This window comes from Maylandia zebra, linkage group LG3 (assembly GCF_041146795.1).
Source record: "Maylandia zebra isolate NMK-2024a linkage group LG3, Mzebra_GT3a, whole genome shotgun sequence".
NCBI classification, from domain to species: Eukaryota; Metazoa; Chordata; class Actinopteri; order Cichliformes; family Cichlidae; genus Maylandia; species Maylandia zebra.
Genome location: NC_135169.1, coordinates 41816521 through 41843728, shown reverse-complemented (window position 1 = coordinate 41843728; position 27208 = coordinate 41816521). Strand labels below are relative to the sequence as shown.

The 27208-nt window shown below is 41.0% G+C and overlaps 2 protein-coding genes and 1 non-coding gene across 7 annotated transcripts; 1 reads left to right on the top strand and 2 right to left on the bottom strand.

The window, feature by feature from the left end:
- The first annotated feature begins 2244 nt into the window (after nt 1-2244).
- Nucleotides 2245-6459, top strand: LOC101475569 (serine/threonine-protein kinase/endoribonuclease IRE1). Its single transcript, XM_076881875.1, has 6 exons — nt 2245-3311; nt 3920-4083; nt 4165-4385; nt 4651-4780; nt 4852-4949; nt 5168-6459. Exons 1-6 carry the CDS (start codon nt 2561-2563, stop codon nt 5415-5417), a joined length of 1614 nt encoding a protein of 537 aa, XP_076737990.1. The 5' UTR covers nt 2245-2560; the 3' UTR covers nt 5418-6459.
- A 7955-nt stretch (nt 6460-14414) lies between these two features.
- Nucleotides 14415-22800, bottom strand: LOC101478223 (H-2 class II histocompatibility antigen, E-S beta chain). Of its 5 annotated transcripts, XR_191272.5 has the most exons (8): nt 21327-22800; nt 21207-21232; nt 20965-21130; nt 20038-20331; nt 19834-19947; nt 19138-19230; nt 18153-18250; nt 14415-15142 (listed from the first exon to the last, which is right to left on the bottom strand). XR_191272.5 is itself a non-coding variant. In XM_023153265.3 (7 exons), the coding sequence occupies exons 1-6, from the start codon at nt 21376-21378 to the stop codon at nt 19181-19183; spliced, it is 702 nt and encodes a 233-aa protein (XP_023009033.1). In that variant the 5' UTR covers nt 21379-22800; the 3' UTR covers nt 14415-18250; nt 19138-19180. The 5 variants fall into 5 exon arrangements, 3 of the variants coding, with proteins under 3 accessions (XP_023009033.1, XP_004554466.1, XP_076737989.1); XR_013096924.1 differs by having other exon boundaries at nt 18153-19230; XM_023153265.3 differs by having other exon boundaries at nt 14415-18250.
- A 349-nt stretch (nt 22801-23149) lies between these two features.
- On the bottom strand, nt 23150-23884 carry LOC101477756 (uncharacterized). The gene is made up of 3 exons (XR_013096925.1): nt 23775-23884; nt 23400-23642; nt 23150-23273 (listed from the first exon to the last, which is right to left on the bottom strand). It is a non-coding gene; the product is annotated as an uncharacterized LOC101477756 (transcript).
- Nucleotides 23885-27208: the final 3324 nt, after the last annotated feature.

Sequence of the window (27208 nt, the reverse complement as noted above, 5' to 3'; positions counted from 1 at the left end):
GTCAGCAGAGATGAGGACACCAAGGAACCGGAAGGCGTGGACCCTCTCCACACACTCCCCGTTGATGTAAAGGGGGGCTACGTTAGTGCTGTGTCTCCTGGAATCGACAATGAGTTCTTTGGTTTTCTTAGTGTTCAGTGCCAGGTTGTTTTCTGAACACCATGCTGCCAACTTCAAGTTCCTCTCTGTAGTCTGCCTCGTCTCCCTTCAAGATGAATCCGACTACCGTGGTGTCATCAGAAAACTTGATGATGAGATTGTTGTTGTGGGTTGAACTGCAGTTGTGGGTGTAGAGAGAATACAGGAGGGGGCTCAGCAAACAGCCCTGTGGGGAGCTGGTGCTCAGTGTGCGAATGGAGGAGAGATGAGGGCCGAGTCTTACAGTCTGGGGCCGGTTTGTGAGAACATGCATCTCTTAACCCAGTTAATGTGGGGGTTGTGTATTTCCAGCCAAGGAAACCCTAGAATTAAAGGAGTATAAGATGCAATGAATACGTAAAAGGTTGCCTGCTTGTGATGTTTATCTGAAACTATTAAATGCTCTGGCTAGGTCTGATGAGTTATAGTGGCTATTACCTGACCATTTTAAGCTCAAGCTGACAAAGAGTACTAGAAGCTAGGAAAGGAAACCTAGTTGCTTGGCAAAATTGCTTTCCTGCAAGTTTTGCTCCTCCCCTGAATCTACTAATACTTGAAAAGGAAAGGAACTTTAATAATCACAAAATTTCACAGGAAGGCTTAAACAAGGTAAGCCAGCCAGTCATGGCTGGCTTACAAGTATCCTCATAGCTACCGATGGGCCTGATTGTTTGGCCGCACAGGACAGGTGGCCAGGTAGTGTTTCGTATGAAGAAATAGCGACTGGTATGGATAGCAGGTAAGCCTCTGCCCATTTTAAAGACTTAACTTGTAAATAACCAGTCACAAAGGATACCTTAGCATCATATGGGAAGGAGCAAGAGGAGCAAGAAAAAGTGATTGCACTGGAGCAGAAATCCTCGAAAATTCAATGAACTTGGTTACATGGTCTAGCCGCTGAGTTCTGAAAAGGGAAGGACCATTTATCAATAGTCTTTAATCAATGGTCACTGATCAGTGGTTGTTGACTAATGGTCATGACAATTTGCATATTAATGATGAAAAAAACTGACCTCACAGCTCACTGTTTGTCAGTGGTGCTAGTAAAACTTAAAATTGCAATAAAATCTTTAGGAATAACCTATCATAACTTTGGAGTGCTGACTTTAAGTAAACAAGCAGCACTCCACTAGCATCAGGGTTGACACATACAACATATCTGCAATGTGTGAAAATAAATTTGGCTAACGTTAGTGCTTTATCTCTTTCACAGGTAATCTGGAGCAAAGAAATGAATATTATTACTCAGGTCAAACTGACAACAGGCCCAACTGTCTCTCAGCCAACAGAAACACATCCTATAATCCAGTCCATAACTAACAATGACCTGAAGAAGGTCAAGAAATTGCTGAAGGACAATGTTAACAGAGTTTACCCCTGTAGAGAGTGGGGTGATTATGTAACCCCACTGATTGCTGCTGTTGCAAATCACAATAAAGAAATTTGTTCTTACCTTTTGCGTCAGGGTGCAGACCCAAATATGCCTTCTCAACATCTCTGGACACCTTTGCATTATGTCTCGTATTCCAAAGCACCTCTTTATTTTGCGGATCTATTACTTGAGGCAAAAGCTAATCCAGATGGATGGAGTCCTACTCCAATGCAACAGTTACTCACACCACTGCAAGTTGCAGCCATTGAAGACAGGGAGGATATCATGAAAAGGCTCATCTCTGCTGGTGCTCTGGTGACACTGCCATCCAAAAAAGATGCTCAATGGCTTATGGAAAGTAAAAAAATATCTCAGATGATTAATCACCTTGCATCAAATGGAGATAGAGTGTGTTCCCAAATCAGACATTTTTTGGATATGGAAATTGCTGTTGTTGAAAAAACACCTGAAGATGTGTTCAGAAATTTTAACAGTCACATGCTGTTAGAAGATCCTAGGTCTCATTTGACCATGATTGAAATCCTCTTTACTCGTACTGGGAGATGGAAAGATAAATACTGCCAGGCTTGCATTAAATGGCTAAAGGAAACTGGAAATGTGAATATTTACATTGCAGGAGCAGCCAGTCGCTTTCCAAATATCCCTAGGACAGATATAGGGGCAGCAGTTGAAAGTTTGAATGCAGTTTTCTGCACAATGGATGAAATAACAAATGAGCATGCAGTAGCAATAATTCCACGACTACTGAAACTGCTTTGCTTAAAAGAGAGACCTGACATCTATGAATCAGTGCTACAAACACTGTATGTGATAACACAGAAAACAAGAGGCACAAAGGACTGGCACGTCAACTTTTTAGAGAACTTATGCAGAACAGTTGCCCTTTTCGTAAATGAGCAACACTCCACTAACATCAGGGTCTACACATACGGTATATTTGGAAACCTGCTGTCAGTTGAACAGGCAGCTAACATTTTTACATCAGTGGGCATAAACTCCTTACCCGAGGACATACTGACATTAGCTGATATGAAAATGAATGAAAAACTGAAAGAAGTGCTGAGAAGTCTGAAAAATTATCTGAGCAAACCAAACTCTGAATGTGAGGGAAATGCAGCACCGTCTGTGCCCAAGAAGAAGAAGAAAAAGAAGAAGAAAAAGACAGCAAAGCAAGAGAACCCAAATGATGAAGTTTTGACAGCAGCAACTGATCCAATAACTAAAGTTCCTGTTGTAGAATCAACTTCAAATGTAAAGCCTTTTGATTACAGCACCAATGAAAAATCAGAAAAACTAAACTGGCTTCCAGTCAGCGAGAGGTGGAAGGACAAACTGGAGAAACTTGTTGGCTCAGATGACAGTAAAATATCCAGAATCAGAAGCATTATTTATGTGAATGATGCAAAATTCAGAATAGCGAAGGGAAGTGATGGTACTGAAGTCTTCTTGGGGCTGAGAGAGGACGGCACAGAAGTTGCCATCAAGAGAATGTCTAAAAGCAACTATGAAGTGCTGAAGAACGAAGAAGTAATTCTACGACATCCAGAACTCGATCATCCTTATATCGTACGATATGTTGATGCTGCAGAGGACGAGAACTTTGGATATCTTTGTCTGCAACTTTGTGAATACACCTTGGAAGAATATATCAAGAATAATGACCATGACCCACTGATGCTAAAGAAACTTGTCAAACAAATTCTTGAAAGTCTAAAGGTGCTTCACTGTCAAAATCCTAAAATTCTTCACCGAGATCTCAAACCCCAGAACGTTTTGATTGGTAAGTCACGTTTAAAATTCAGGGAAATAACAACATTTTAATCAATATTTTAGGGCTGCCACGATTAGTCGACTATCAAAATCGTCGACGACTAATTTTATAGTATAAGTCACTTAGATAACTTAAAAATGCAATTGTTTGGCTTTTTTTTAGTATTTTATTTGTTCCTGAGTAAATCGGTTTGACTGAGATTAAAGTTATAGTTTTTACACAGCTGAATAAACATCAAGCAGACAGCTGATTATCAGAAGTGTGAGATGCTCAAGAATTTACTCCGGTGTCCTGTTATATTTTAGATAGCAAGGAGTTTATTAAACTTCACCGAAACAATCTGCAAATTTCATTAAAATTTAATAAACTATCATCTTGTCTTTATTTTTAGTTAGCACATACCTTAAACACTTCAAGCTGTAAGCTAATGATAGTTATATAAGAGCAGATGCTGCTGGTGCAATAAGCTGTACGTTTTACGTCCAATGAATGCATGATCTGATTAGTCGACTAATCGCAAAAATAATCGGTGACTAGTCGACTATCAAAATAATCGTTTGTGGCAGCCCTACAATATTTACCAGATAGGATTTTATTTCACATGATTCTTCCTGCAGATGTTACTGGGAGGGCAAGATTAGCTGATTTTGGCATAAGCAGACGCTTACTCAAAGGCCAAACAACTTTACGTACACGCAGTGCAGGAACCAAATGCTGGATGGCCCGAGAGACTTTAGCAGAAGAATCTGTGATATCATACAAGTCAAGCACAGACATCCAGGTAAAGTCTGAACACAAACTTGATTAACTGAAAAATGGCTTGTTAAACATACCTAAACTGATAATATGTGTTATTATTAAGGTGGCAGGCATGCTGATCTATTATATCCTCTCTGGAGGCCACCATCCATTTGGCAAATCCTTTGAATGCGAGTCCAACATTTACTATGGGAAGTACAGTTTGGATCATATTCAAGATGTGGTGGCAAAGGATCTCATCGAGTGGATGATCAACAAAGACCCAAAGGACAGACCCAAAGTAGAAGAATGCTTAAACCATCCCTTCTTCTGGACTTCTGAAAAGTGAGGGAATTATTGACAATTAATAAAAAACATTTTTTTATGATTTCTGCCTGTCAAAGAGGGATACAGATGTTCATGTTAGAACAAAGTGAGCCACAGCTGATCATTCCAGATCAACCTAGTTAAGCATTAATGCTAAAATGTTCTGCTAATGCTAAATCCTTTTATTACACACTTCTCCTTAAAAATGTAAATGCTCATTAATGCTGCTTTTTTGTATTTATTTATTATTGTTTATATTTATTTTTAATAATTTCCTTTCCAGGAAAACTGAATACTTGAGAAAGATCGGTAACAGAGACGATGTCGCAAACTATAGAAAGGCTGAACAGGAGCTGATTGATTCTGTAGAAAAATGTGCTGTGGACGGATCCTTTAAGCAGTGGAAAAATAAGGTGACTGTAACATCAAATATCAAATGTCTAGATTCCTAAAATCCACTTCATAACGAATGTTTTTGTTGCAGTTTCCACAAGAGCTGGTTCAGAAATTGGAAGGTAAAAAGCCCTACACTGAAAACACGTTGGGATTACTGCGCTTTATACGCAATCTCCATGAGCATTAGTGAGTTAAACTAATTTACAAGTGACTCTATCTATCTATCTATCTATCTATCTATCTATCTATCTATCTATCTATCTATCTATCTATCTATCTATCTATCTATCTATCTATCTATCTATCTATCTATCTATCTATCTATCTATCTATCTATCTATCTATCTACCAACCAACCAACCAACCAACCAACCAACCAGTAATAAAACCTTCCTTGTTCACAGTGCCAAGGAAGCAGCCCAAATTGATGTTCTGGAATTGTTTCCTGATCTCTTTGGGAGTATTCACACATTTGCAAAAAACCAAGGCTGGAATTTAGAGACACCATTAAAGGAAATGTTTCAAAGAGAAGACAGCGAGGATAGTAGCACAGTTTTGATGATGCCATCTAAAAGCACGGAGGAGTCCCTCGGTGTCCCCGTTCAAGAGTCTCAAACCAGTGAAGTCAAAGTTGTCAGCAGCCATAAAAAATAAAATAATAACTGCCAGTAGTAGCAGAGATGTCATGTCGGTGTGCCTCCTGCTGCTCTGTTAGTTCTTAAGGCATCACGACAGAAGACACTGATCTGCTGTGGTGATCCACATGTTTGCACATAGTTGCTGTTCCTCACACAGCCCTACATTTTACCAGCACTAATAATGCACCAACTTGAAGTTAGATTTGTGCCTTCATGGATTGTCAATGGATTTTAGACACGGTGTATGATTTATACTGTCTTGTGTGAAACAAGTGCCTGATGTTTTGAAAAAGTAGTTATTGATTTTTAAAAGTATGAAAGAAATAGATTAGAATTACAATTGTCTGAGTCTCTTTATTTTAATTTTGTTTTTGTGAGGTTGTGTACTGTATTCACACACAGTTATGCTACTTTTGTTTTCTGTTCTCTTTTAGGTTGTAGTTTCTAATTCATTCATACATTCATTAAGAAACACAAGAAGAAACAATGAGGTGCACTTAAAGAGTGGAACTTGGTAAGACGGTAGCAAACAGAGATCTAGCTCTAGAAAAAAATACCATTATATTTTTATTCAGTTAATCTTCATTGTAATGTTAATGTAGCCAGGTGGAAGGTCGATATTATGGGACATGCCACTGGATGGCGCTGTTTCTTTGGGGGTCATGCACTGTATGTATTTGAGTTCACACTTGTATTATACTATCTCTGTGGGTAAGAGGGAAAATGTACCTTGTTAACTGTTTAATCTTGGCTCTGTATTTTAGCAGGAGAAGCCATGTTTGTTTTATTTCTGTATGCGTTTATATCAGACACAAAATGACGCTAGACGTCCTTGAGTTCCAGATGCTGATAAAGTTGGGGAAATAACCTGCAGTAGCAGTGGGTTACCAGTGCACAAAGCTGTTACTGGATAAGAACTGTCTGTAACAATTTTATTTCTTTATTTTTACAACCTTTCCTTATTTTCTTCTGAGCGCTTAGTTTATCATTCAGATTAAAAGAACCCCAAATATAATCTGTGTTCTGGGCTGGTTAATATAGCCAGGCTACATTAACTCATGTGTGTGTGTGTGTGTGTGTGTGGGGGGGGGGGGGGGGGGGGGGGTTGAGGAACAGATATAGAGACATTTTTGATTTCTTCCACAAATACAAAGGTAATAAAGGAGCAGCAGTTTACACTATTATAGTTTTAAATACTTCTATTTCTGATCGCAGCCTTTCACAGATTATAAACAGAATAAATACGTTGGACATGCCTTTTGCTTTGTGGAAATTACCTCGGGCCTATGACAGATTCAAACTGTACAAACATGTATGTCACATAGTAATTGAGCCAATCTTTGTACTTAATATTAAGAGCCACAAGTGGCTTTAGTAAATATTATGAGTTTGAGATTTTAACCATGCAGGGTTATTTTTTCTAGTGAATGGTACTGCAAATTTGCAACACATATACATTACACATATTTAAGAAACATGATTTCGTATTTTGTTTCTCGTCATGTTTTCTAAAGCAAAATATAAAGTAAACAGTAGATTGATTCTTTCTGTGTAAAATCTGTAAAACTGACTGAGGGCGTGTCCCTTCATGTTTTTTTTTTTTTGTTGAATTTTAAATCTTTTCACCACAATACAAAGTAAAAGTAAAGCCTAGCTTTCTTTTGTTTTAGCTATTTTGCACTTTAAAGGTCTGAGAACTAAAATATAAACTACACTTTAAGTTTAATTATTATTACAAGATAGTTACAAGATAATGCAAACATGTTGAGGGATTGGCTGTGTTTGTTCAGTGAGAGAAAGAAAACAATTTTCACTTGGAGTTGAAAACTAATGTGTACGCTTATGCCTGCATTTTTATTTTGTTAAATACAAACAACATTGTAGCAAAAGTGCTGCCACGTGTCTGGCCAGAAAGAGCTGTTTATTTGGTAGTTCAATGAAACTACTGTACTACACTGCTGAGTGACTGTCTTCTGCTTGTCAAATACATTTCATTGCAATGTTGACCCTGTGCTAACTTGCATATGACTAATGAAACTGAAAGGCTTCAGATAGTTAAGTGGGAAAAAAATTGCGTTCATGTTTGCAATTTTGTCTTGTTACACAATATTTTGAATTAAATGGAACAAACAAAACACTACATTTTAGGAAATATTAATGGGTGTTTTTGTGTTTGTTTTTTGTACTACTTGGACACTAAAGTGGCCCTTCAATGAGATGATGGTGCCAGAAGTGGCCCGTAGCTCATTTGAGTTTGAGACCCCTGCTTTAGATTATATTACATACAGAAAAAAGTACTGGTTTATTATTTTAGTGGGCAAAAGAGTCAAGATTGGATCTAAAGGATGTAAATATGTCTGTGAAGGTTCTCAGTCATCCAGGTCATCGTAGTCAAAGGAGCTTGCAAAGAAAAGCGTCTGGACTTCTTTAAGTTACTTGAAGACGTTTCACCTCTCATCCGAGAAGCTTCTTCAGTTCTAAGGTCAAATGGTGGAGAGTCCCAGATATAAACCTAGTGGGAGTTTCCCCCCACAGAGGGACAAAAGGACCCCCTGATGATCCTCAGGCGATTTTCTTTGCAAGCTCCTTTGACTAAAGGATGTAAATGGAGAAGCACAGTGCATTTCTACTCAGTCTGAACACTCGACACAGCCTCATTCACACAGCTGCACACACACGATTAGGGGAAACTCAACGTTCAGTATCTTCTTTTTTCATCAAAAGACTTTCTCTGTATCTCTGCTCTGTTTGTTTTTGACTTGAAACACTAAATAAAAGTTTTACTACACATCTGTCTCTATTGTTTAATCAGCAGCTGTAATACTAAACTGTCCAAAATGTAAAAGTCTACATTTAGTAGATTTAGAGATATTTATTTCACCATTTTTAGTTAATGATACTTTATAAACCTATTCTGCTGTTTAACAAAGACGGTATCATCATGTTTAAAGCACTTTTAAATCTGACAGCAGCACTCAGTTCTCCTGCACATGTGTGATCTTGGAGTGAACTGAAGGTTCAGATGCATCTCTCAGGTCCTGTGTGGAGACTTTGCTGGACTTTGTCTGTCTGTTAAAGATGTGATTTTCAGATGCTATTCATCTGGTGTAGATAGTGGGGGTTTAGGTCTGAAACATCTAATTTTGTCCTCCATTCATCCAGTTTCATGAGATAACTTTTTGGTACAAGGACTGGACTGAAAACGACTGAAAAGAGAAACTTTGAAAGAGTTTTAGAAGCCTGGAGGAAAAGCAGTGCTTGTTTAATCAAATGTAATAATACACATTGTTTAAATATCCCAAAGTAAAGAGATCTCTCTGTGAACCTTTAATTCATCACCCTCTTGTGGCAGCAGCTGGCTACTGTTATTTGCACATGTCCATTGTGGTTTTTTATCCCATTATAATTTAATACAAAACCCTTTAATTAAATTAGTGAGTTAAAGTAATATGAGAAATATTAGTGAGCGATTAGAAAGCGAGCTGAAAACAAAGCTTGATAAAGCACTACAAAGAAATGACCAGATTCTTCAAGAAAAAGAACAACTGGAAATAAACCAGAGAGAAATATGGTGCCAACTCCAAAGCATGGAGGAAAAATGCAGAGTCCTGGAAGTAAAACTTGATAAAACTGCAGTGCACACGCAGAAATATCAAGAGCTGCTTCAAGAGAAAGAACAACAGGACATAAAGCAGAAAGAAGACAAACGTTTACTCCTGCACTTTGAGAGAGAAAACCAAAAGTTGCAAGAACTTTACAAGAAAATGAACTACAAAGCAACTGAGATGGAAGGAGAGAAGGAGAAACTGCAAAAACAGTGCTCAGTGATGCAGAGTCAGCTCAATGACATGCTGACAAAAAACACCGAACTCGAGGAACTTTCCAACACCTTGAAGTGCAAAAACACTGAGGTGCAGCTGCTAAAGCAGCAGCTCGAGAAAACAAATGAAGACCTGCAGTGCAAACTTCAAGAAACCGAGAGGAAAAGTCAGCAGTTAGAAGACACTCACAACAAATTACAAGAGCGTTATACAGAGATGCAGGAGGCAAAGGTAATGCAGGAGGAAACATCTAATGAGTTGAAAGGAAGGCTCAAAGACAAACAAGCCGAATTAGAAGAAGTGGAGAAAACATGCAGGAGACTTGAGAAGGAGAATACCGAAACAATCGATCAGCTGAGAACCCTGATCCTAGAGAAAAAGGTTCTCGTGGAAAAGCTCCTGGAAAAGAAGAAGAAACGCTTCTGCTTCTTCTGGAGGAAGGACACTCCTGCTTTTTCTACTCTTTCTACTTTTTCCACTGCTGATGTCACCTCGTCTTCCTCCACCTCTGTTCCATCGTAATTTTGACCTCCCCTCTCCTGCCCTCTCCCTCTCTCCTGACACCTTGACACCTCTCCCTCCCCTAGCTCCCTAGAACTCCTAACACCTGTCCCATCTCCCTCCCCCCTCTCTCTCTTTTCACCCTCACCCCCCAACCAGTCCCGACAGTTGACTGCCCCCTCTAGAGCCTGGTTCTGTCATAGGTTTCTTCCTTTACAGGGAGTTTTTCCTATCCACTGTCGCACCTAGTGCTTGCTCAGAGGGGATTGTTGGGGTTTTCTCTCCTCTATCTCTTTCCTCCTTTCTATCCCTTTCTTTTACCCTCTACTTTACCCCCCCCCCCCAACCACCTTTCTATTTCCTCAATAATTTAATAATAAACACAATTGGCTGCATTTTAAATGTGTCTGATCAATGTCTTCATTCAAGAATGAATTGTCTTTGTTACGGAGTCATGTGTATTTTGTGTTTTCCTCGGGCTGGTGATCCTCACAGTTGTTCAGCCAAGAATTCCAGATTAGCAGCAATACCTTCAATTCATTGACATTTGCAAGCATTCCTTTATACACAGCATTTCAGTCAGGTCGAGGTCTGGCCCTTCCAAACAAGCCATACTTGTTTGGTCTTTTTCTAATTAAACTGTCACGAATGTTAACATTTAACATGCTGTCTGAGGCCTGTAGAGGCTCATTGCCTCATTGGCTAATGCACAAGTTTAATTCAAGGTAAGCAGAGTTTTATTGTCAACCCAACAACATGCACTCAAGTATACAGTGCGACGAAATATCATCGTCCTGGATCAAAGGTGCAAACTGTAAAAATAAAATGGGAAAATTCAAATATACATACATGCTTACAACTATTCAGAAATAAGATAATCTAAGAGTAAGTACAACAGTATTGTACTTGAACAGTGATAAGATATAAGCTCTGTCTTGAGTGTTGTTGTTGACGTTCTCTATGCACTGTTCTTGAGCTAATATGAAGGCCACATGAAGTATGAGGCCCTTTCTCAATTCTAAGTACGCAAGTACGTGCTCGCGTTCTCGGCGAGACCGGACTTGCCGAGACCGCACAGGATTACGGATTTGCCGAGAACGCGAGCACCAAAAAAACACCAGCGTACTTGATGATGTCACAGGTCCGGAGTTTTTACTGCCGTTCCGTCTTAATTTAACTGTGAGTAACATGTTATGAAGCTTAACTTTAATCACAGCCAAACCGGTTTAGCCAGGAACAAATAAAACACTGAATAAACCAAACATTAACATTTAGAAGTGATCTAAGTTACTTATATATAATGTTTAACCTCAGTAGCGAAATCCATCCATCCATCCATCCATCTTCATCCGCTTATCCGAGGTCGGGTCGCGGGGGTAGCAGCCTAAGCAAAGAGGTCCAGACCTCCCTCTCCCCAGCCACCTCCTCCAGCTTGTCCGGGGGAATACCAAGGCGTTCCCAGGCCAGCCGAGAGATATAATCTCTCCAGCGTGTCCTGGGTCTGCCCCGGGGCCTCCTCCCGGTGGGACATGCCTGGAACACCTCGCCCAGGAGGCGCCCAGGGGGCATCCTTGCCAGATGCCCGAACCACCTCAGCTGGCTCCTTTCGATGTGGAGCAGCAGCTGCTCTACTCTAAGCCCCTCCCGGATGGCCGAACTTCTCACCCTATCTCTAAGGGAGAGGCCAGCCACCCTTCGGAGGAAGCTCATTTCCGCCGCTTGTATCCGCGATCTCGTTCTTTCGGTCACTACCCACAGCTCGTGGCCATAGGTGAGGGTAGGGACGTAGATCGACCGGTAAATTGAGAGCTTCGCTTTTACACTCAGCTCCCTCTTCACCACGACTGACCGGTGCAGCGTCCGCATTACTGCAGCCGCAGCCCCAATCCGTCTGTCGATCTCCAGCTCCCTTCTCCCATCACTCGCGAACAAGACCCCGAGATACTTGAACTCCTCCACTTGGGGCAGGAACTCATCCCCGACCCGGAGTGGGCACTCCACCCTTTTCCGGCTGAGAACCATGGCCTCAGATTTGGAGGTGCTGATCCTCATTCCCGCTGCGTTACACTCGGCTGCGAACCGCTCCAGTGCGAGCTGGAGGCCCTCACCCGATGAAGCCAACAGAACCACATCATCCGCAAAAATCAGAGATGAGATTCTGAGGCCACCAAAGCGAAAGCCCTCCGCCACTTGGCTGCGCCTAGAAATCCTGTCCATAAAAATTATGAACAGAACCGGAGACAAAGGGCAGCCTTGGCGGAGCCCATCACCCACCGGGAACGAGTCCGACTTATTGCCGGCAATGCGAACCAAGCTCTTGCAACGGTTGTATAGGGATTGAATGGCCCGTAGCAATGGGCCAGACACCCCATACTCGCGCAACACCTCCCACAGGACGCCCCGAGGGACACGGTCGAATGCCTTCTCCAGGTCCACAAAACACATGTAGACTGGTTGGGCAAACTCCCATGCACCCTCAAGTATCCTCGAGAGGACAAAGAGCTGGTCCAGTGTTCCGCGACCAGGACGAAAACCGCATTGTTCCTCCTGTATCCGAGGTTCGACTAGCGGACGAACCCTCCTCTCCAGCACCCTGGCATAGACTTTCCCGGGGAGGCTGAGGAGTGTGATCCCCCTGTAGTTGGAACACACCCTCCGGTCCCCCTTCTTGAAGATGGGGACCACCACCCCGGTCTGCCAGTCCACAGGTACTGCCCCTGATCTCCACGCAACATTGCAGAGACGTGTCAACCAAGACAGCCCTACAACGTCCAGAGCCTTCAGGAACTCGGGGCGGACCTCATCGACACCAGGGGCTCTGCCACCAAGGAGTTGTTTAACTGCCTCAGTGACCTCGCCCCCGGAAATCGGTGGGTCACACCCCTCATCCCCAGACTCTGCTTCCTCCCCGGAAGACGTGTCAGTGGGATTAAGGAGGTCCTCGAAGTATTCCTTCCACCGCCCGACAATTTTCTCAGTCGACGTCAACAGCGCTCCGCCAGCACTATACACAGTGCAGGTAGAGCACCGCTTTCCCCTCCTGAGACGCCTGACGGTTTGCCAGAATCTCTTCGAGGCAGTCCGAAAGTCTTTTTCCATGGCCTCTCCGAACTCCTCCCACACCCGAGTTTTTGCTTCAGCCACTGCCCGAGCCGCATTCCGCTTGGCCTGTCGATACCTGTCGGCTGCCTCCGGAGTCCCACAGGCTAACCAAGCCCGATAGGCCTCCTTCTTCAGCCTGGTGGCTCCCTTCACCTCTGGTGTCCACCATTTGGTTCGGGGATTACCACCACGGCAGGCACCAACCACCTTGCGGCCGCAGCTCAATGCAGCAGCTTCGGCAATGGAGACGCTGAACATGGTCCATTCGGACTCAATGTCCCCAGTCTCCCTCGGAATGCTGTTGAAGCTCTGCCGGAGGTGTGCGTTGAAGATCTCGCGGACTGGGGCCTCTGCTAGACGTTCCCAGCACACCCTCACTACGCATTTAGGTGCACCAGGTCTGTCCAGCGTCCTCCCCCGCCACCTGATCCAACTCACCACCAGGTGGTGATCAGTTGACAGCTCAGCCCCTCTCTTTACCCGAGTGTCCAGAACATATGGTCGCAGGTCTGGTGATACGATTACAAAATCGATCATCGACCTACGGCCTAGAGCATCCTGGTGCCACGTGCACTTATGGACACTCTTATGTTCGAACAGGGTGTTCGTTATGGCCAAACTGTGATTAGCACAGAAGTCCAATAACAAAGCACCGCTCGGGTTCAGATCAGGGAGGCCGTTCCTCCCAATCACGCCCCTCCAGGTCTCGCTGTCGTTACCCACGTGAGCATTGAAGTCTCCCAGCAGGACAACAGAGTCTCCAGGTGGAGCACCTTCCAGCACCCCCCCCAGGGACTCTAAGAAGGCTGGGTACTCCGAACTGCCACTCGGCGCATAAGCGCAGATGACAGTCAGGACCCGTTCCCCGACCCTAAGGCGCAGGGAACAAACCCTCTCGTCCACCGGGGAAAACCCCAACGTACCGGCAGCAAGCCGAGGGGATATAAGAATACCCACCCCAGCCCGCCGCCTCTCACCAGGGGCAACTCCAGACTGAGACAGAGTCCAGCCCCTCTCCAGGAGACTGGTTCCAGAGCCCAGACAATGCGTAGAGGTGAGCCCAACTATATCTAGCCGGTACCTCTCAACCTCACGCACCAACTCAGGCTCCTTCCCCACCAGAGAGGTGACATTCCATGTCCCTATTGCCAGTCTTGGCAGCCGGGGGTCGGTCCGCCAGGGCCTCCGCTCCTGGCCGCCACCCGGCTCACAATGCACCCGACCCCTATGGCGCCTCCTGCGGGTGGTGGGCCTGCGGGAGGATGGGCCCATGTCTCCTCTTCGGGCTGTGCCCGGCCGGGCCCCATGGACTAAGGCCCGGCCACCAGACGCTCGCCCTCGGGCACCCTCCCCGGGCCTGGCTCCAGGGCGGGGCCCCGGTAACCCTATCCCGGGCAGGGTAAACTGTTCCCTCGATATTCTTTTCATGGGGGTCTTCTGAATCGCTCTTTGTCTGGTCCCTCACCCAGGACCAGTTTGCCATGGGAGACCCTACCAGGGGGCAAAAGCCCCCAGACAACATAGCCCGGGTAGCGAAATCTCTATTAATAAAAATAGTGTACATGTATGTCTTAATAAAAACAAGCAGGTGAGATGTAGAACGCCTTTATTTTTATTTTAGTACAATAGACAGCTACTGGGGTTTGTTTGGGGTTTTTTTAGTGTATAAATCTCTTTCTTCAACAGCAATGGGGTGAACGTAGAAGGAGCAACACACAAGCAGGTGGTTGATCTGATCCGGGCCGGTGAGCGAGAGCTGGTGCTGACTGTGCTGTCCGTTCCTCCCCAGGAGGCCGACTGCCTGGATCCCGGAGACGACGGGTCGGCCCAGTCCTGTTACGACTACTCCAACAAGCAGGCAGTGCCCATCTCCGTTCCTAGCTACAAACACACTGAACTCAACCATGAAAAGTTTGTGGTGGGTACACTCGTGCAAAAACACTTGGATGGATAAAAATGTTTTTGTAGTTGGACACAGCCAGTCACAACTCAAGGCTTATGCGATTGTTACATTCATGAGGTATTTATATTCAGGTCTGTGAGCAACCTAATGTTCTGGATATTATAAATACTATCTTGCTGACTAAAGATCACCGCCTTTTCATTTTCATTTTTCCACTTTAACTCTTCCAGGTGTATAATGTGTACATGGCAGGCAGACAGCTGTGCTCCAAGCGTTATCGGAAGTTTGTGATTCTACACCAAAACCTGAAGAGGGAGTTTGCTAACTTTACTTTCCCCAAGCTGCCTGGAAAAATGGCCTTTTTCCCTTTCAGAGCAACAGCTGGATGCACGATGCAGAGGCCTGGAGGAATATCTAGAGAAAGGTGAGGAAGAGAGAAGGACAATCAGGCTTTCTTCATAGGGCTAGCACACAAACAGTTCACTCACTTACAGTTGCCTTCCATATTGTTTGGAACAAAGATACAGCTTTGTAGTTTTGCTTCTGAACGCCACCACAGTTGATTGTAAATCAAACAAACAACACGTGATTATTCAAGGGGTTTTCCAAAACATTTGCATGACCTCTTTAAGGATTACACACATTTTTATAAACAGGACACCATTTTCAGAGGCTCAGAATTAATGTGACAATTGAATGCTAAGCAGTTTTATGGCCAGGTGGTGAAGTCGCAGATGTCATTGTATAATGACTTTTATTTCACTTACACACACACACACACACACACACACACACACACACACACACACACACACACACACACACACACACACACACAAAAACTGTATCTAATATAATGTGTGTTTCATCTGCAGTGTGCTCTGTCCGAGTCATTGGAGAAAGTGACATCATGCAAGAGTTCCTGTCTGAATCAGATGAGGTAGAAAAAATAAAAATAAACATGTCTTTTTGCCCGTTCCCCGCCTGTGACTCACTACGCTGGGTTTGGGGTTTGTTTAACCTGAGTAGCGTAAAGACCGCTGGGGGGTTGAAAACGATGTGCCGGGAGTCCGCTGTTCTCGCGTGATCCTCGACCTCGCTGTCTGCTATGGAGCTGGCGGGTCACACACGTCTCCAAAAACGTCAGAGCACGTTTGGAAATATATGATATCTTGATAAATCGAGCAGATATTTGAAGTTTACACAGCTACATTCCTACTTGAAAATAACTTAAAAGTTTATTTTGTGACCCAGAAAGAGTAATATTTAAAAGTTTTCACCCCCGCTCGTCCGCCATTGCCGCGTTTGAGTTTTGGACGAAATGCATTCTGGGATATTTAGCTGTACCAAGTACACACAAGTCACCACCGATGCATGCTCGATAAAACAGGCGGAGCGAGAACACATCCGGGACTTTTTCGCATTCTCGGCTTGATGCGTACTTCGGATTGGAACAGTACTTGGTCTCTGACTGATGACGTTCACGAGTACACGAGAACGCAAGTACGCACAAGTACGCATATTGAGAAAGGGCCTGAATGTCTGTAACGCTCAAATCTGCATGTGGTTTATAAAAAACTGTAGTTTCCTCATTCTGAAGAGGTGAATTCAGAATGTGTGTGCGTGTCAATCAGGCTGTGTAAAGTGACAGCACTAGGCCTTTGCCATTAGTGATGTGTCGGTCGCGAATGAAACGGCTCTTAGAGCCGGATCTTTGACGTGAACGAAGTGAGCCGGTTCCTTATTGCAAGCCGTGGGGTTTCTTCTTTCTTTCTCTCTCTCTCTCTCGCACACTTTTTTCCCGCTTCACTCCGCACGCGAGCCATGTGCTTTGCACTGGGAAGAGGGGGGAGGGGCGATAGTTACACTGGCAGTAGCACAGGAACAGAGCAGGAGAGAAGGAGAGAGAAAGAGAGCCAGGGACAACAGTGTCACATTAGAAAGGTATAGTAATCATCCACAACTATTTTCAGTTGCTGATGATAAAGGATTCAGAAAGTTTATTCATGCAGGTCCATATGACAGAGAATATGCATCTTCTTTTTGTTTTCATATTATAATTTATATTTAATTGTGTTGTGGTTTGAAGTGTTTTGTGTTGTTTCACTTTAAATTTGTGTAACGGAAAGCTGAAAATTTAAATAGTTAAAAGTTGAAATGTATTATATGATTTATTTATTACAGTTTATGTGGAGTGAATAAATAAAAGTATATTTACGGTGGCCCCTAGAGACAAAGCACATACAAATACGAACTCCAAAAGACGTAAAAACTCCATCGCATGTACAAACCCCGAAGCACGTACAAAACACAACAGAAGTGCTCCAGGATGCTAGGGCGCAGTGTTGATGTTTTGTTACCTAGTGGCTACACAAGCCAGCAAGTACCAACGACTGAATTTGGTGTGTGGTAGTAACAGGTAAATGAATTTTTTTTTTTAAATATATGAGTGCCTGTGTATAAATACACAAACAACACACATATGCTTTCAATTGTGTAATTTAAGTGATCTAGGTAGCTCTGTTTTGGAAGTTCAGTTAATGCTAGGAATGTGTTTTGGAGTTTGTACATGCTTTGTCTCTAGGGGCCACCCCATATATTTATATATAAACATATATAAATAAAACCACTTTTTTTACATTAGTAATTCCTTTTGTGCATAATTTTATATTATTGTTAATAATAAATTAATTAAAGCAACAAAACAATCTGAAGAGCCGGTTTGGAGCCGAAAGAGCCGGCTCTTTTTAGTGAGCCGAACCGAAAGAGCCGGTTCTCTAAAAAGAGCTGGAAATCCCATCACTATTTGCCAAATGGTGTAAGGCTGAAATTAAGTGCCTTTATAAGGTACTTGGCCACAGAGTGATTGGCAGAAAGCGATAACATTCCATCAAAGAACGGGTGTGCTGAAATGAGCGCCTGTGGGTTTTCAACCTGGTTTATTTCTTAGTGCTGCTGAACATCTTTTAAACAGATCAGTTCCTGTTTTACACAATGCTACCTTTGTTTTTACTAAAACTTGTTTATCCTCTTACTGTTCACCACTTAGGTGACACTATTCCCTTAAAAGTAAATACTGATACAGATTGAAGGCCGTGGCAGAGGTTTGCACTCTGAGTGCTTCTTGTTTGTTCTGAAATTGCTCACAGTCGTGCTTTTACGTTTCCTTTAACTTAACCTAATTTTTATTTTCTTTGGGGATTTTTTTGTTTCAATCATTGTTGTATTTATATAAAATTTTAATTCTTTATTCTTTTGATCCTCCTGCTGTAACACATTAATTTCTGTTGTGGGATCAATAAAGTATCTCTCTGTCTGTCTATAGAGTGATCCGTGGACGTTGTGGATTTATTATCAGGTCGGCTTCAGCTATTTTTCCAGCTGTTTAAACTTCCATACGCTGAATGTTGCTTCTTTGTATTACCTTCTGGGTACTGCATCTTCTCATATATTAGCCTTCCTTGTTGGTATAGCAGCAAGTATCCCCACCGGTCGGTCCTGTGGTAGATCTTTATTTGATGCCTCGATGGTGAGATTTTTTTTGATTAGCATTCAAACATCTCAGTGAATACACAATAAAAATTACCACAAAGCAAGAAAGCATGAGACAAGGCTAATCAAAAGGTATTGTCTGAAGCATATGCTTATGACACCAACCCTTTTAACAAAAGATCTTTTAGCATGCGGCTCCTGTACACAGGGCTCGAAGCAAAGAAAAAAACAAAGCAAAGCAACAAAACAAAAAAAACAAACAAAAAACAAAACAAAAAAATGTTCCAACTTAGATAAGTAACTACATCAAAGCAAAACAACCAAGAGTTTCAGTGTTATTATTATTGCTCTTTTCATTCTTGATTTATATATTTTTCTAATACTCTAGGGTTATCTTGGTTTTTTTTTTAAAGAAACATGTTCCCCTTGAGTCATATTGACTCTCTCTGACTTTAAAACAGCTTCTGAGTGCTGACGCAAAGCAAGTTATTTTGTGCTTTATACATTATCTGTGCAATTGTATATTCAAATAAATCATTAAATTTTAAGGGTATTCAGATTAATAAACAAAATGTTAGTTGGTTCTATATAGTTTGAAATAATCAGTCTCTTACTTAATTGCTAGGAAGGTACCATGTGGGTGTGCACACTGTGGGTAGCTTTTGAACCATCATATTGTGCCAGGGTTTTTCTACTTTTCCACTTTCACCACTGGTTAACTCACAGGGTTTACTGCTTAATGAGGGTTAATGCCAGTAGATACAGTGTAATCATTTTTCTATAAAATATATTACTATACTGTATAAGAGTATTAACTACATTACAAATGTATCCTCTGTCCTGTAGGGTAAAAGATGCAAAGCCCCAAACACCCACAACAGACATCATTATTCAGAGAGCTGTGATATTTGGGGCACCTTGGATGGAGCGTTCCCGTATTAATAGTGTTTGCTCAGGCTGTTAAGTTGCTCCAGCTTCAGGAGGGGATTCCACAGGAATGAACACTTGTCCTGTTAAAAACAAGAACATATTTATCATTTTAACAACTCTATTGGTCAGATTTACTACACTGTAAAAAAAAATCCTGAAAAAACAGTAATATTCCTGCAGCTGGGGCGCCAAAATAATACCATAAAAAAATAGAAAATAACTTTCTCATAAAAATACGGTTATTTTCAGTAATGACAATACAGTTTGTTGCCCTAATTTTACATGGGATTTACATGGGGAATCACAGTCTATTTGTGTAAATTTAATGCTATTCTAGAAGAACAGAACAAAACTGTAAAATACACAGTACAATACTTTTATATTAGGATTTGTTTTTACAGTGTATACAAGCAAAACTTAATGTTGTTGCAACCACAGAAAAGGCCCAATTTATGAACACAGCAATAGCAGCATACAAAAAAATGATGATGATGATGAGGCAACAGATCTACTTAATAATGATATGTGCTGTAGTAAGAATAGGAATAGTTTTTTTTTTTAGGATTCTCTTGAAAACAGAAAAGAGACGAAGTCAAGAAAGTTACTGAGTGCTGGGCACACCGAGGCTTTCAGTCTTAGATCAGAATATGTTATATTATGTACACTTCTAACAAACTCCTTACTTTGACACACAGTGATGTAGTAGATGATTCCAGATATTGCAATAACAAATCCAATCACCAGTCCACACAGTCCAACAGCTATCTGAGTTTGTTGTTCCACTGGGAGGGAGGGGTCTGAAACAGTGAGATAAAAGTGAAACTTGTAATTATGCAGCTTCAGTTTTATCTCTCTGACTTTAATTGGCATCACAGCAGCAAACTTACCCCAGACCACAAACATCGGCTCGGAGAGACCAAGGTGTTCGACCATGCAGGCAATTTTTTCTGCTGAAGTTGGGATGTACTTCAGGTGAGAATGAGTCTGGTAGCACCAGTCACCATTTGGCATCACGTCAGAGTAATTGACATCTGTGGTCACCTCCTTGCCGTTCCTCATCCACCTCATTCTGATTTGTTTTGGATAAAAGTTGTAGGCACTGCACACAAGCGTAGATGCGTGCTCGCCATTAGGCCTTTTCAAGGATTTTAGTTTGACGGTGGGTATAGTTGTCAGATTATCTGTGAAAAAATAAGTTTCATGCTTCTGATTAAGAAAAATACATTACTGCACCTTCTCTGTTCACAGATGTATTCCTCAAATGTACATAATGTAATGTATCGTGGCTATGTTGTCAATTATGGCATACTTGGGGTGGCTGTAGCTCAGGTGGCAGAGCAGGTCAGCCACTAATCAGATGGTCGGTGGTTCGATCCAGGGCTGCCTCCTGGCTGCATGCCAAATATCCTTGGGCAAGATACTAACCCCGTGTTTGCCTACTGGTGGTGGTCAGAGGGCCCGGTGGCGCCAGCCTCGCCTCTGTCAGTGCGCCCCAGTGCAGCTGTGGCTACAATGTAGCTTGCCAGTGTGTGAATAGGTGAATGACTGAATGTAGTGTAAAGCGCTTTGGGGTCCTTAGGGACTGAGTAAAGCGCTATACAAATGCAGACCATTTACCATTTACTTGGAAATCAACTGTAATGTCATGCAACTGAGCAAAACTCATAAAGCACTATTGTTATTTACAGTAAAACAAATATAATAATCTTATGTCATCAAAAATGATCATAAAAATATTTGATGTAAAAGGTTCACAGCATCAAAACCCTATTTAACATTTGATTTAAAACATTATTAAGAAACAAATCTCTTACCTACGGATTGGATGGCATCTAACATGTCCGTACACAACAGTTTCCTTTCGATCTTTCTTGTTAGTGCATCAAAGGGATCCCTGTTCCACCATTTTGCTGCTTCAATTGAATACGCTGTGAATCCCGTCCAGTTGCCTCTTGTGCTGTTGTACTCCATCATCAAGTTCTTATTAAAAAAAACTAGTTAATATGTACTCGGTTTCTTCAAAGTGTGACCCTTTGAATGTACAGCATGCTCTTACTTGGTAAAAGTCTTCATCTGTGAGAACTGAAATAAAAAGAAAGAAATGTTCTGATGTTAAAAATAATAATTACTTTAAAATTTCACTGATTTGTTCAAAGAGAAGATTTTTGCAGCTCACCTGGACTTAAAAGAGAGAAAGCCACACACAGGACAAACTTATGAGTGTTCATGTTTCGCGTGTGTTGTACGATGATTCAGGAAGAAGACTTAATCTGCAGCATTTATATGTTCACCAAAACAAGGAAATGAAAGCAGATAGGCTGATATAACAGCGAAACATTTAGTGGAAACTCCCTCTATCCATTACATTTATGACAATAACTGCTAATAATTACAACTTTGCTCCTTTGTTCAGCTAGCACTTGTTTGTGCACTAATACTAGGTGAAGTGACTTATGTGGACAATCAAACTGTTGTTTGACAATCAGAAACAGTAGAGAGACGTGGGAGCATTTTGTGTTGAGACTATAAAGAAGAATGTTTTAAACTGTAGATCAAATCTGCATAAATCATAAAGATTTGACAAGTTGGTTAATTTCCTCACCAAGTTTTACTTCATGTTACAGGCTAATGTTTTCTGGCTTTCGTTCTTCGGCTGTTCTGGACCTTTGGCTAAAATTTCACCTCATTGTTGTTCTGTTAGATTTTCTAAATAGATGAAAAATTCATATAAAGAGACCGATATTAACCTGACTCTAGCAGCAAATGAATGTTTAGAGGTTAAAATAGATTACAGAATTCAGCCTACAGAAAACGATATGCTTTCACTTTTCTTACAGCTCTTGTGAAAAACATTACTGAAGTTTTCTTTTCAGTAAAGTGAACTGTATCACAAAACCTCATATTCTGTTGCGAAAAAAAATCTCTGCAACTAACTACAAACTTCTTACAAACTATTATTTCATTTCTAGTAATTTTCCAGAATGTATTCACTTGTATCGATTTATTTACATGTTTTTTTTAAACTTAGTTTTCACATCCTTGTTAATAATAGTGGAGTAAGTAATAATACTTATGAAGTGTAATGACTAACAATCAGGTAGACGTCTCAGCAACAATGTGTTTAATATGTTTATGGATACATTATTTTTTTCTAGTCTGGTTTTTACTTTATTTCAGTTGAAAGGAAAAACAGCATAGTTTTTTTCAAGTTTCATTCTACTTGACATAATGCACCTAATATGATTTTAGAGTGATGGATTATTAATAAGGCATATTTCAATGCTAGAATACCAGTAATGCAGACTTCAAGCTCTGCACTAATGCTACGAACCAAAAATGTGCAGCAGCGCGTCACGTCTGAAAATGTCTGTGGGAAAAGTGCTGATATCACCGTTCAGCTTTATTGCACAGTATGAAAGCGAAAGGTTTATTATAGAAACACTGACATATCAGCCAAAGAACGATGGTTTTATTTTTAACAGCATATGAGCCGTTAATGCCATTACACAGGTGATGCAAATACGAGACAGTTCATGTTTGTCAGTAACCACAGATGAAAGATATGCCTGCTGGAAACAAACGAAGGATTATGCAGCTCTATACAATATGTAGTATACATCTCAAGCAGTGCGACCAGAGCGCACTGCTTTAAAAAAAAAAGCAGGTTCCTAAGAAAACTCCAAGCAATCCAAGACTCAGGCCAAATCCACAGAAGACAGCTGGACCATTGCTGATCTCCTCTGTTTCAACCATCTCTAGAGAACAGCAGAAAGAAATGATGAATTCTAAACATTAAATCGTATTATATGTGCTAAAATATCTGAAGCTTCTTTGTTCTCACCCCAAAACTTGGTCTGAGGCTCGTCCATTGCTTCATGTTCCACAGTGCAACTGTAGATGTCTCCTTTCTCTGGCACAAAGTTGAGGTAGGAGAAAACATAAGCAGTCCCATCAGGATTGGACAAAGTTTTGAAGAAAGGGTCTTCCATTGTTACTTCTACATCATTCTTGGTCCACTTAATGTTGATCGAAGGAGGAAAAAAGCGGTTGATGAAGCAGATGAGGGTATTATCTTCCCCTGTTATCACTTCATCTCTGGGGTAGATCATGAATTCTGGTGGCTCTAAATTAAATGAACACATGATTTGCTTAAATTCAACTTTCTGGTTTAAAAAAAAAGATCTAAAAAAACTTGCAGCATAAACAGTGAAAACTGAACAGGAAACATAACAGTTTGAGTTTCACTGACCTTTTTTCTTTATTACAGACTTGTCTGGCTTCCATCTGTACATGTCATTTTTGCACATGCTTCGATATAATACTGCATATTTGTAAGCGTCGGGTGAACGAAAACTTGTGGGAATTTTGCTCTCCCAAATCAGAAGATCTTTTTTAAAGTCTGCATAGTATATTTCATCACCATCAAATGCTGTACAGATTTGAGTATCACTAGAGTCAAAACATCCATAGATGTGACAAAGTGTATGACTTCCTAGGATCAAGTGACAACACAGTTAAAAACACAGTGTTAAAATACTCTAAATTACAAACAAATAAATCATAAATAAATCTTACAAGATGAAAGTTATAGATGAACCAGTAATGGGGAAATAATGATACCTACCTTCAGCCTCGACACAGGCTGCTGTAGACAAAATAAATATAATTTTAAAGAACATGTTCAGTCTGTACTTCGCGGTGTTCTGCCTTGTGTCTGTCGTCTTATATCAAAGTTGACGGTGATACAGGACAACTTCCTCATTGTTAAACAAATCATATAAATGTTGCTGGGCAGAACAGGAGGAGGGGAGGAGTCAAATAGAATTTGCTGAACAACTTAAACTAAGATAAATACAGTTTATGGAGCAAAAAAACAAATCCAGATAAATCCATTCACTGTGGTTACATTGAGAATTGAATTTTTTTTAAATTGTCATTTGTGCTTAGGAACATATAATAATTTATGCTTAGAAATATTTAATCATTTGTATGCTGATAAAAATCACATTCTTATTAGGTCTGATTAGATTCTGTGTGCACTTGTGCACCATGAGATGAGAGGAAGCAGCCTCGACATTATAATTTCCATTATAGCTTTAGGAACTAGATTGTTCTGTTTCTTAGAGGTGCAAGACTTCCCACCTTCAAATGTGCATTTGAGATATGACCTATTGCAAGTTCCTGTTTTTATAGTTTAGCAAGACGCTTACTTTTGCTTTTCTGCATACCTCAAACACACAGTTTAAGTTCATTGAAAGGTCGAATGTCTATGTATAGTATGGCCGGAAACACATACACACATGCACCTACACACGCACAGGATACAGACACTGGTGTTGTTCAGATATGTCTGCTTAAGACTGTCATGTGTATTTGAAATTGCATATTCATGAATGATTGCTTGCTGACAAGCAACAACTGTTGAGGCAACAGTTAGTGCAAAGGTGGAAGTCCTCCTAAGACCACAGAAAGAGAAAAATAAAAAAGAAGAGGGGCGCTTACAAGGTAATGTATACTATCTCTCTGAAAACACCTATATGAAACTGTTGCAGTTTTTGAGCCATGGGCCCCGCCCTGTAATGGTGACGAAATTATGTCAATACATTACCTTTAAAGACAGAGAATCAGAGAAAAACATTGTATACTTTACTATGTTATTAACACTGAATTTGCAGTGGCCCTTGTTTGTTTGTTGTTTTCCACTTTTTACAGTGAAAACGCCTGGTTTGAGAGTTCACAGCAAGATTTCCATAACAGTTTGCCTCTCAACAAGCGCCTGGCTTTATAAGATAGCATGAGAGCTGATATCTCACATTTGCAAGGGGTAGCTGATCAGTATGAAGTTGGTTAAAGGGGGGGCAGGGCTAAACATCTTAATTAGTCTGTACTAAATTTACTATATAAACTGCTTAGGCTACATGGAGTAGCAACAGCTTCTGGAAATGACTTTTATAACGCTCAGTTGCTTACAAATTATGCACATCACATATCCTCCTCTGGAAATGACCACTACAGACCCTTATATTGCCTTTGTCACCACTGTTTACAAACTGTACATGGTCTATAGAGATAAAGTAAATAGTGCATTTTCCCCATGTAATTTATATTATTTAAGCGTTTTGCTCACTTTTCTCCAAAAAGTGCTAAAAGTGAGAGTGACTGGCAGGGGCTAGTCAGCGAGGTAAGTGAGGGGGAGAGACCGTAAACAGCTGCAGACACTGACCGGTTTTATAGATGTTTCCCGGTGTCCATATGGAAACGAGCCTCGGTCTCTTAGCTTTCATACACCTGGACGTTCATTAATAGACGCATGACCTCAACGTTGTTTTGACACCAGTGGGCTCTTCATTGATGGGGTCTGCTAGCTATATAATATAAAATATCTATACAGATAAAGTAATTTATGAAATATTTTTCATGCATTATTTTTCAAGAAAAACACACACAGTATAATACATATAATACATATAATTTTATTGTATTGTTTATTGTATTGTTTATTGATATTTGAGCAGGCTGAGCCAGCCTGGTCATGTTAGGCTGACCTGTAACATCATCAATTACACTGGTGTTCCAATTGTACACAAATCGCGCTACCTTCTCGCATTTCTCCAGAATGCCATGTGAACTACGAAGTCGCAAAGAAGCGAGAATATGAGTACGGACTCGTGTACTTAAGAACTGAGAAATGGCCAATGTCTAAAGCAACTACGAAGTGCTGAAGAAAGAAGAAGAAATCCCACGACTCCCTGAACTCCATCGTCCTTATATCATAAAATATGTTGATTTTCAGGGACGAGATATCTTTGTCTGCAACTTTATGAATACACTCTGGAAGAATATATCAATAATAAAAACCATGACACACTGGTGTTAAAGAAACTTGTCAAACAGATTCTTGAAAGTCTAAAGGTGCTTCATTGTCAAAATCATTTGAATGGGAGTCCAACATTTAATATGTACAGTTTGGATCATGTTCAAGATGTGTACAGATTCTCTGTGAATGGTACTCATGGCCATTGATCAGTGGTCTTTGATCAGTGGGTTTTGGTCAGTGGTTGTTGATCAACGGTCATGAGAATTTGCATAATTAAGATTAAGGAACTGACCTCCCAGCCCATTGTTCCTCAGTGGGCTGGTTTCAGTCATTATGCAAATGTACTGTTTATAGGATTGGGGAAACCTGCAGTCAGCTGAGACTGAAGAAGTCACTTGGATGAGTGACGAAACCTTTCTCCCACAAAACTCTACGTCCAGATGAACAGAATCAACTTTTAGAGATTATGCATGGTATTTATCTCATTTTAAGGGGATAATTGCTTTGTTTAACATTGTATTTTATATACTAATCTTTTTTCCACATTTTCTCTCTATTTCTCTCAGATCTAGTGTCAGTGTTTTTATGTTACCTCCATTGAAATTATTTCTTCTTTTCCACCTGTTGATTCAGCTCAGGATAGTCATTCCACCTCTTGACTTTATGACCTGTTGAATATCAACTCCTTCATAGTTTTCTTAAATTAGTAACATTTCTCAGTCACCTCTTGAACATGGGCTCTCAGTCATCTCAGGCACTTCCGTTACACAAGTACTACTTCTATTCTCCTGAAAATATAGCTAGCATTCATAAAAGTGAAAAAAAAAAAACAGTACTGTGATTTAATCTATTTGGATTTATCGTTTTTAGTTAAGTATTTCTATTCCTTCAACATCTTACAATGCTGTGACTGCAGCCATTCCCCAACTCTTGCCTTATGAGCACTGGGGTCTGTAGTTTGATGGTTCCACAGTGCCTCCCTCTGGCTGTGATGAAATACCACACCCCTCTGCTCTTTCCATTACTGATAGAGTCTAACAAGCAGTCCGACGGGAAACAAAAGACACAAGCAATTCGTAGCAGTAGACATGTTATTGAAAGCATTAAGGGACTTTGTTCTGTTTGAATAGTTGTTTGAAAAGTTTTGCATGTGTTTATAGTAATCATTTTCCAAATGCTGGTAGGATGAGATATATTATTTTCAGGGAGTTTGTAGTAGTAGGAACTTTATTTTTAATAAA

Coding starts and splice junctions, on each gene's coding strand:
- LOC101478223 (XM_076881874.1), bottom strand. CDS start 21,378: ATGAACACTCATAAGTTTGTCCTGTGTGTGGCTTTCTCTCTTTTAAGT. Junction 19,948..20,037: donor GCCGATGTTTGTGGTCTGGG/GTAAGTTTGCTG, acceptor TCACTGTTTCAG/ACCCCTCCCTCCCAGTGGAA. Junction 19,231..19,833: donor CTACATCACTGTGTGTCAAA/GTAAGGAGTTTG, acceptor TGTTTTTAACAG/GACAAGTGTTCATTCCTGTG.
- LOC101475569 (XM_076881875.1), top strand. CDS start 2,561: ATGAAAATGAATGAAAAACTGAAAGAAGTGCTGAGAAGTCTGAAAAAT. Junction 4,084..4,164: donor AGTCAAGCACAGACATCCAG/GTAAAGTCTGAA, acceptor GTTATTATTAAG/GTGGCAGGCATGCTGATCTA. Junction 4,386..4,650: donor TTCTTCTGGACTTCTGAAAA/GTGAGGGAATTA, acceptor TTTCCTTTCCAG/GAAAACTGAATACTTGAGAA.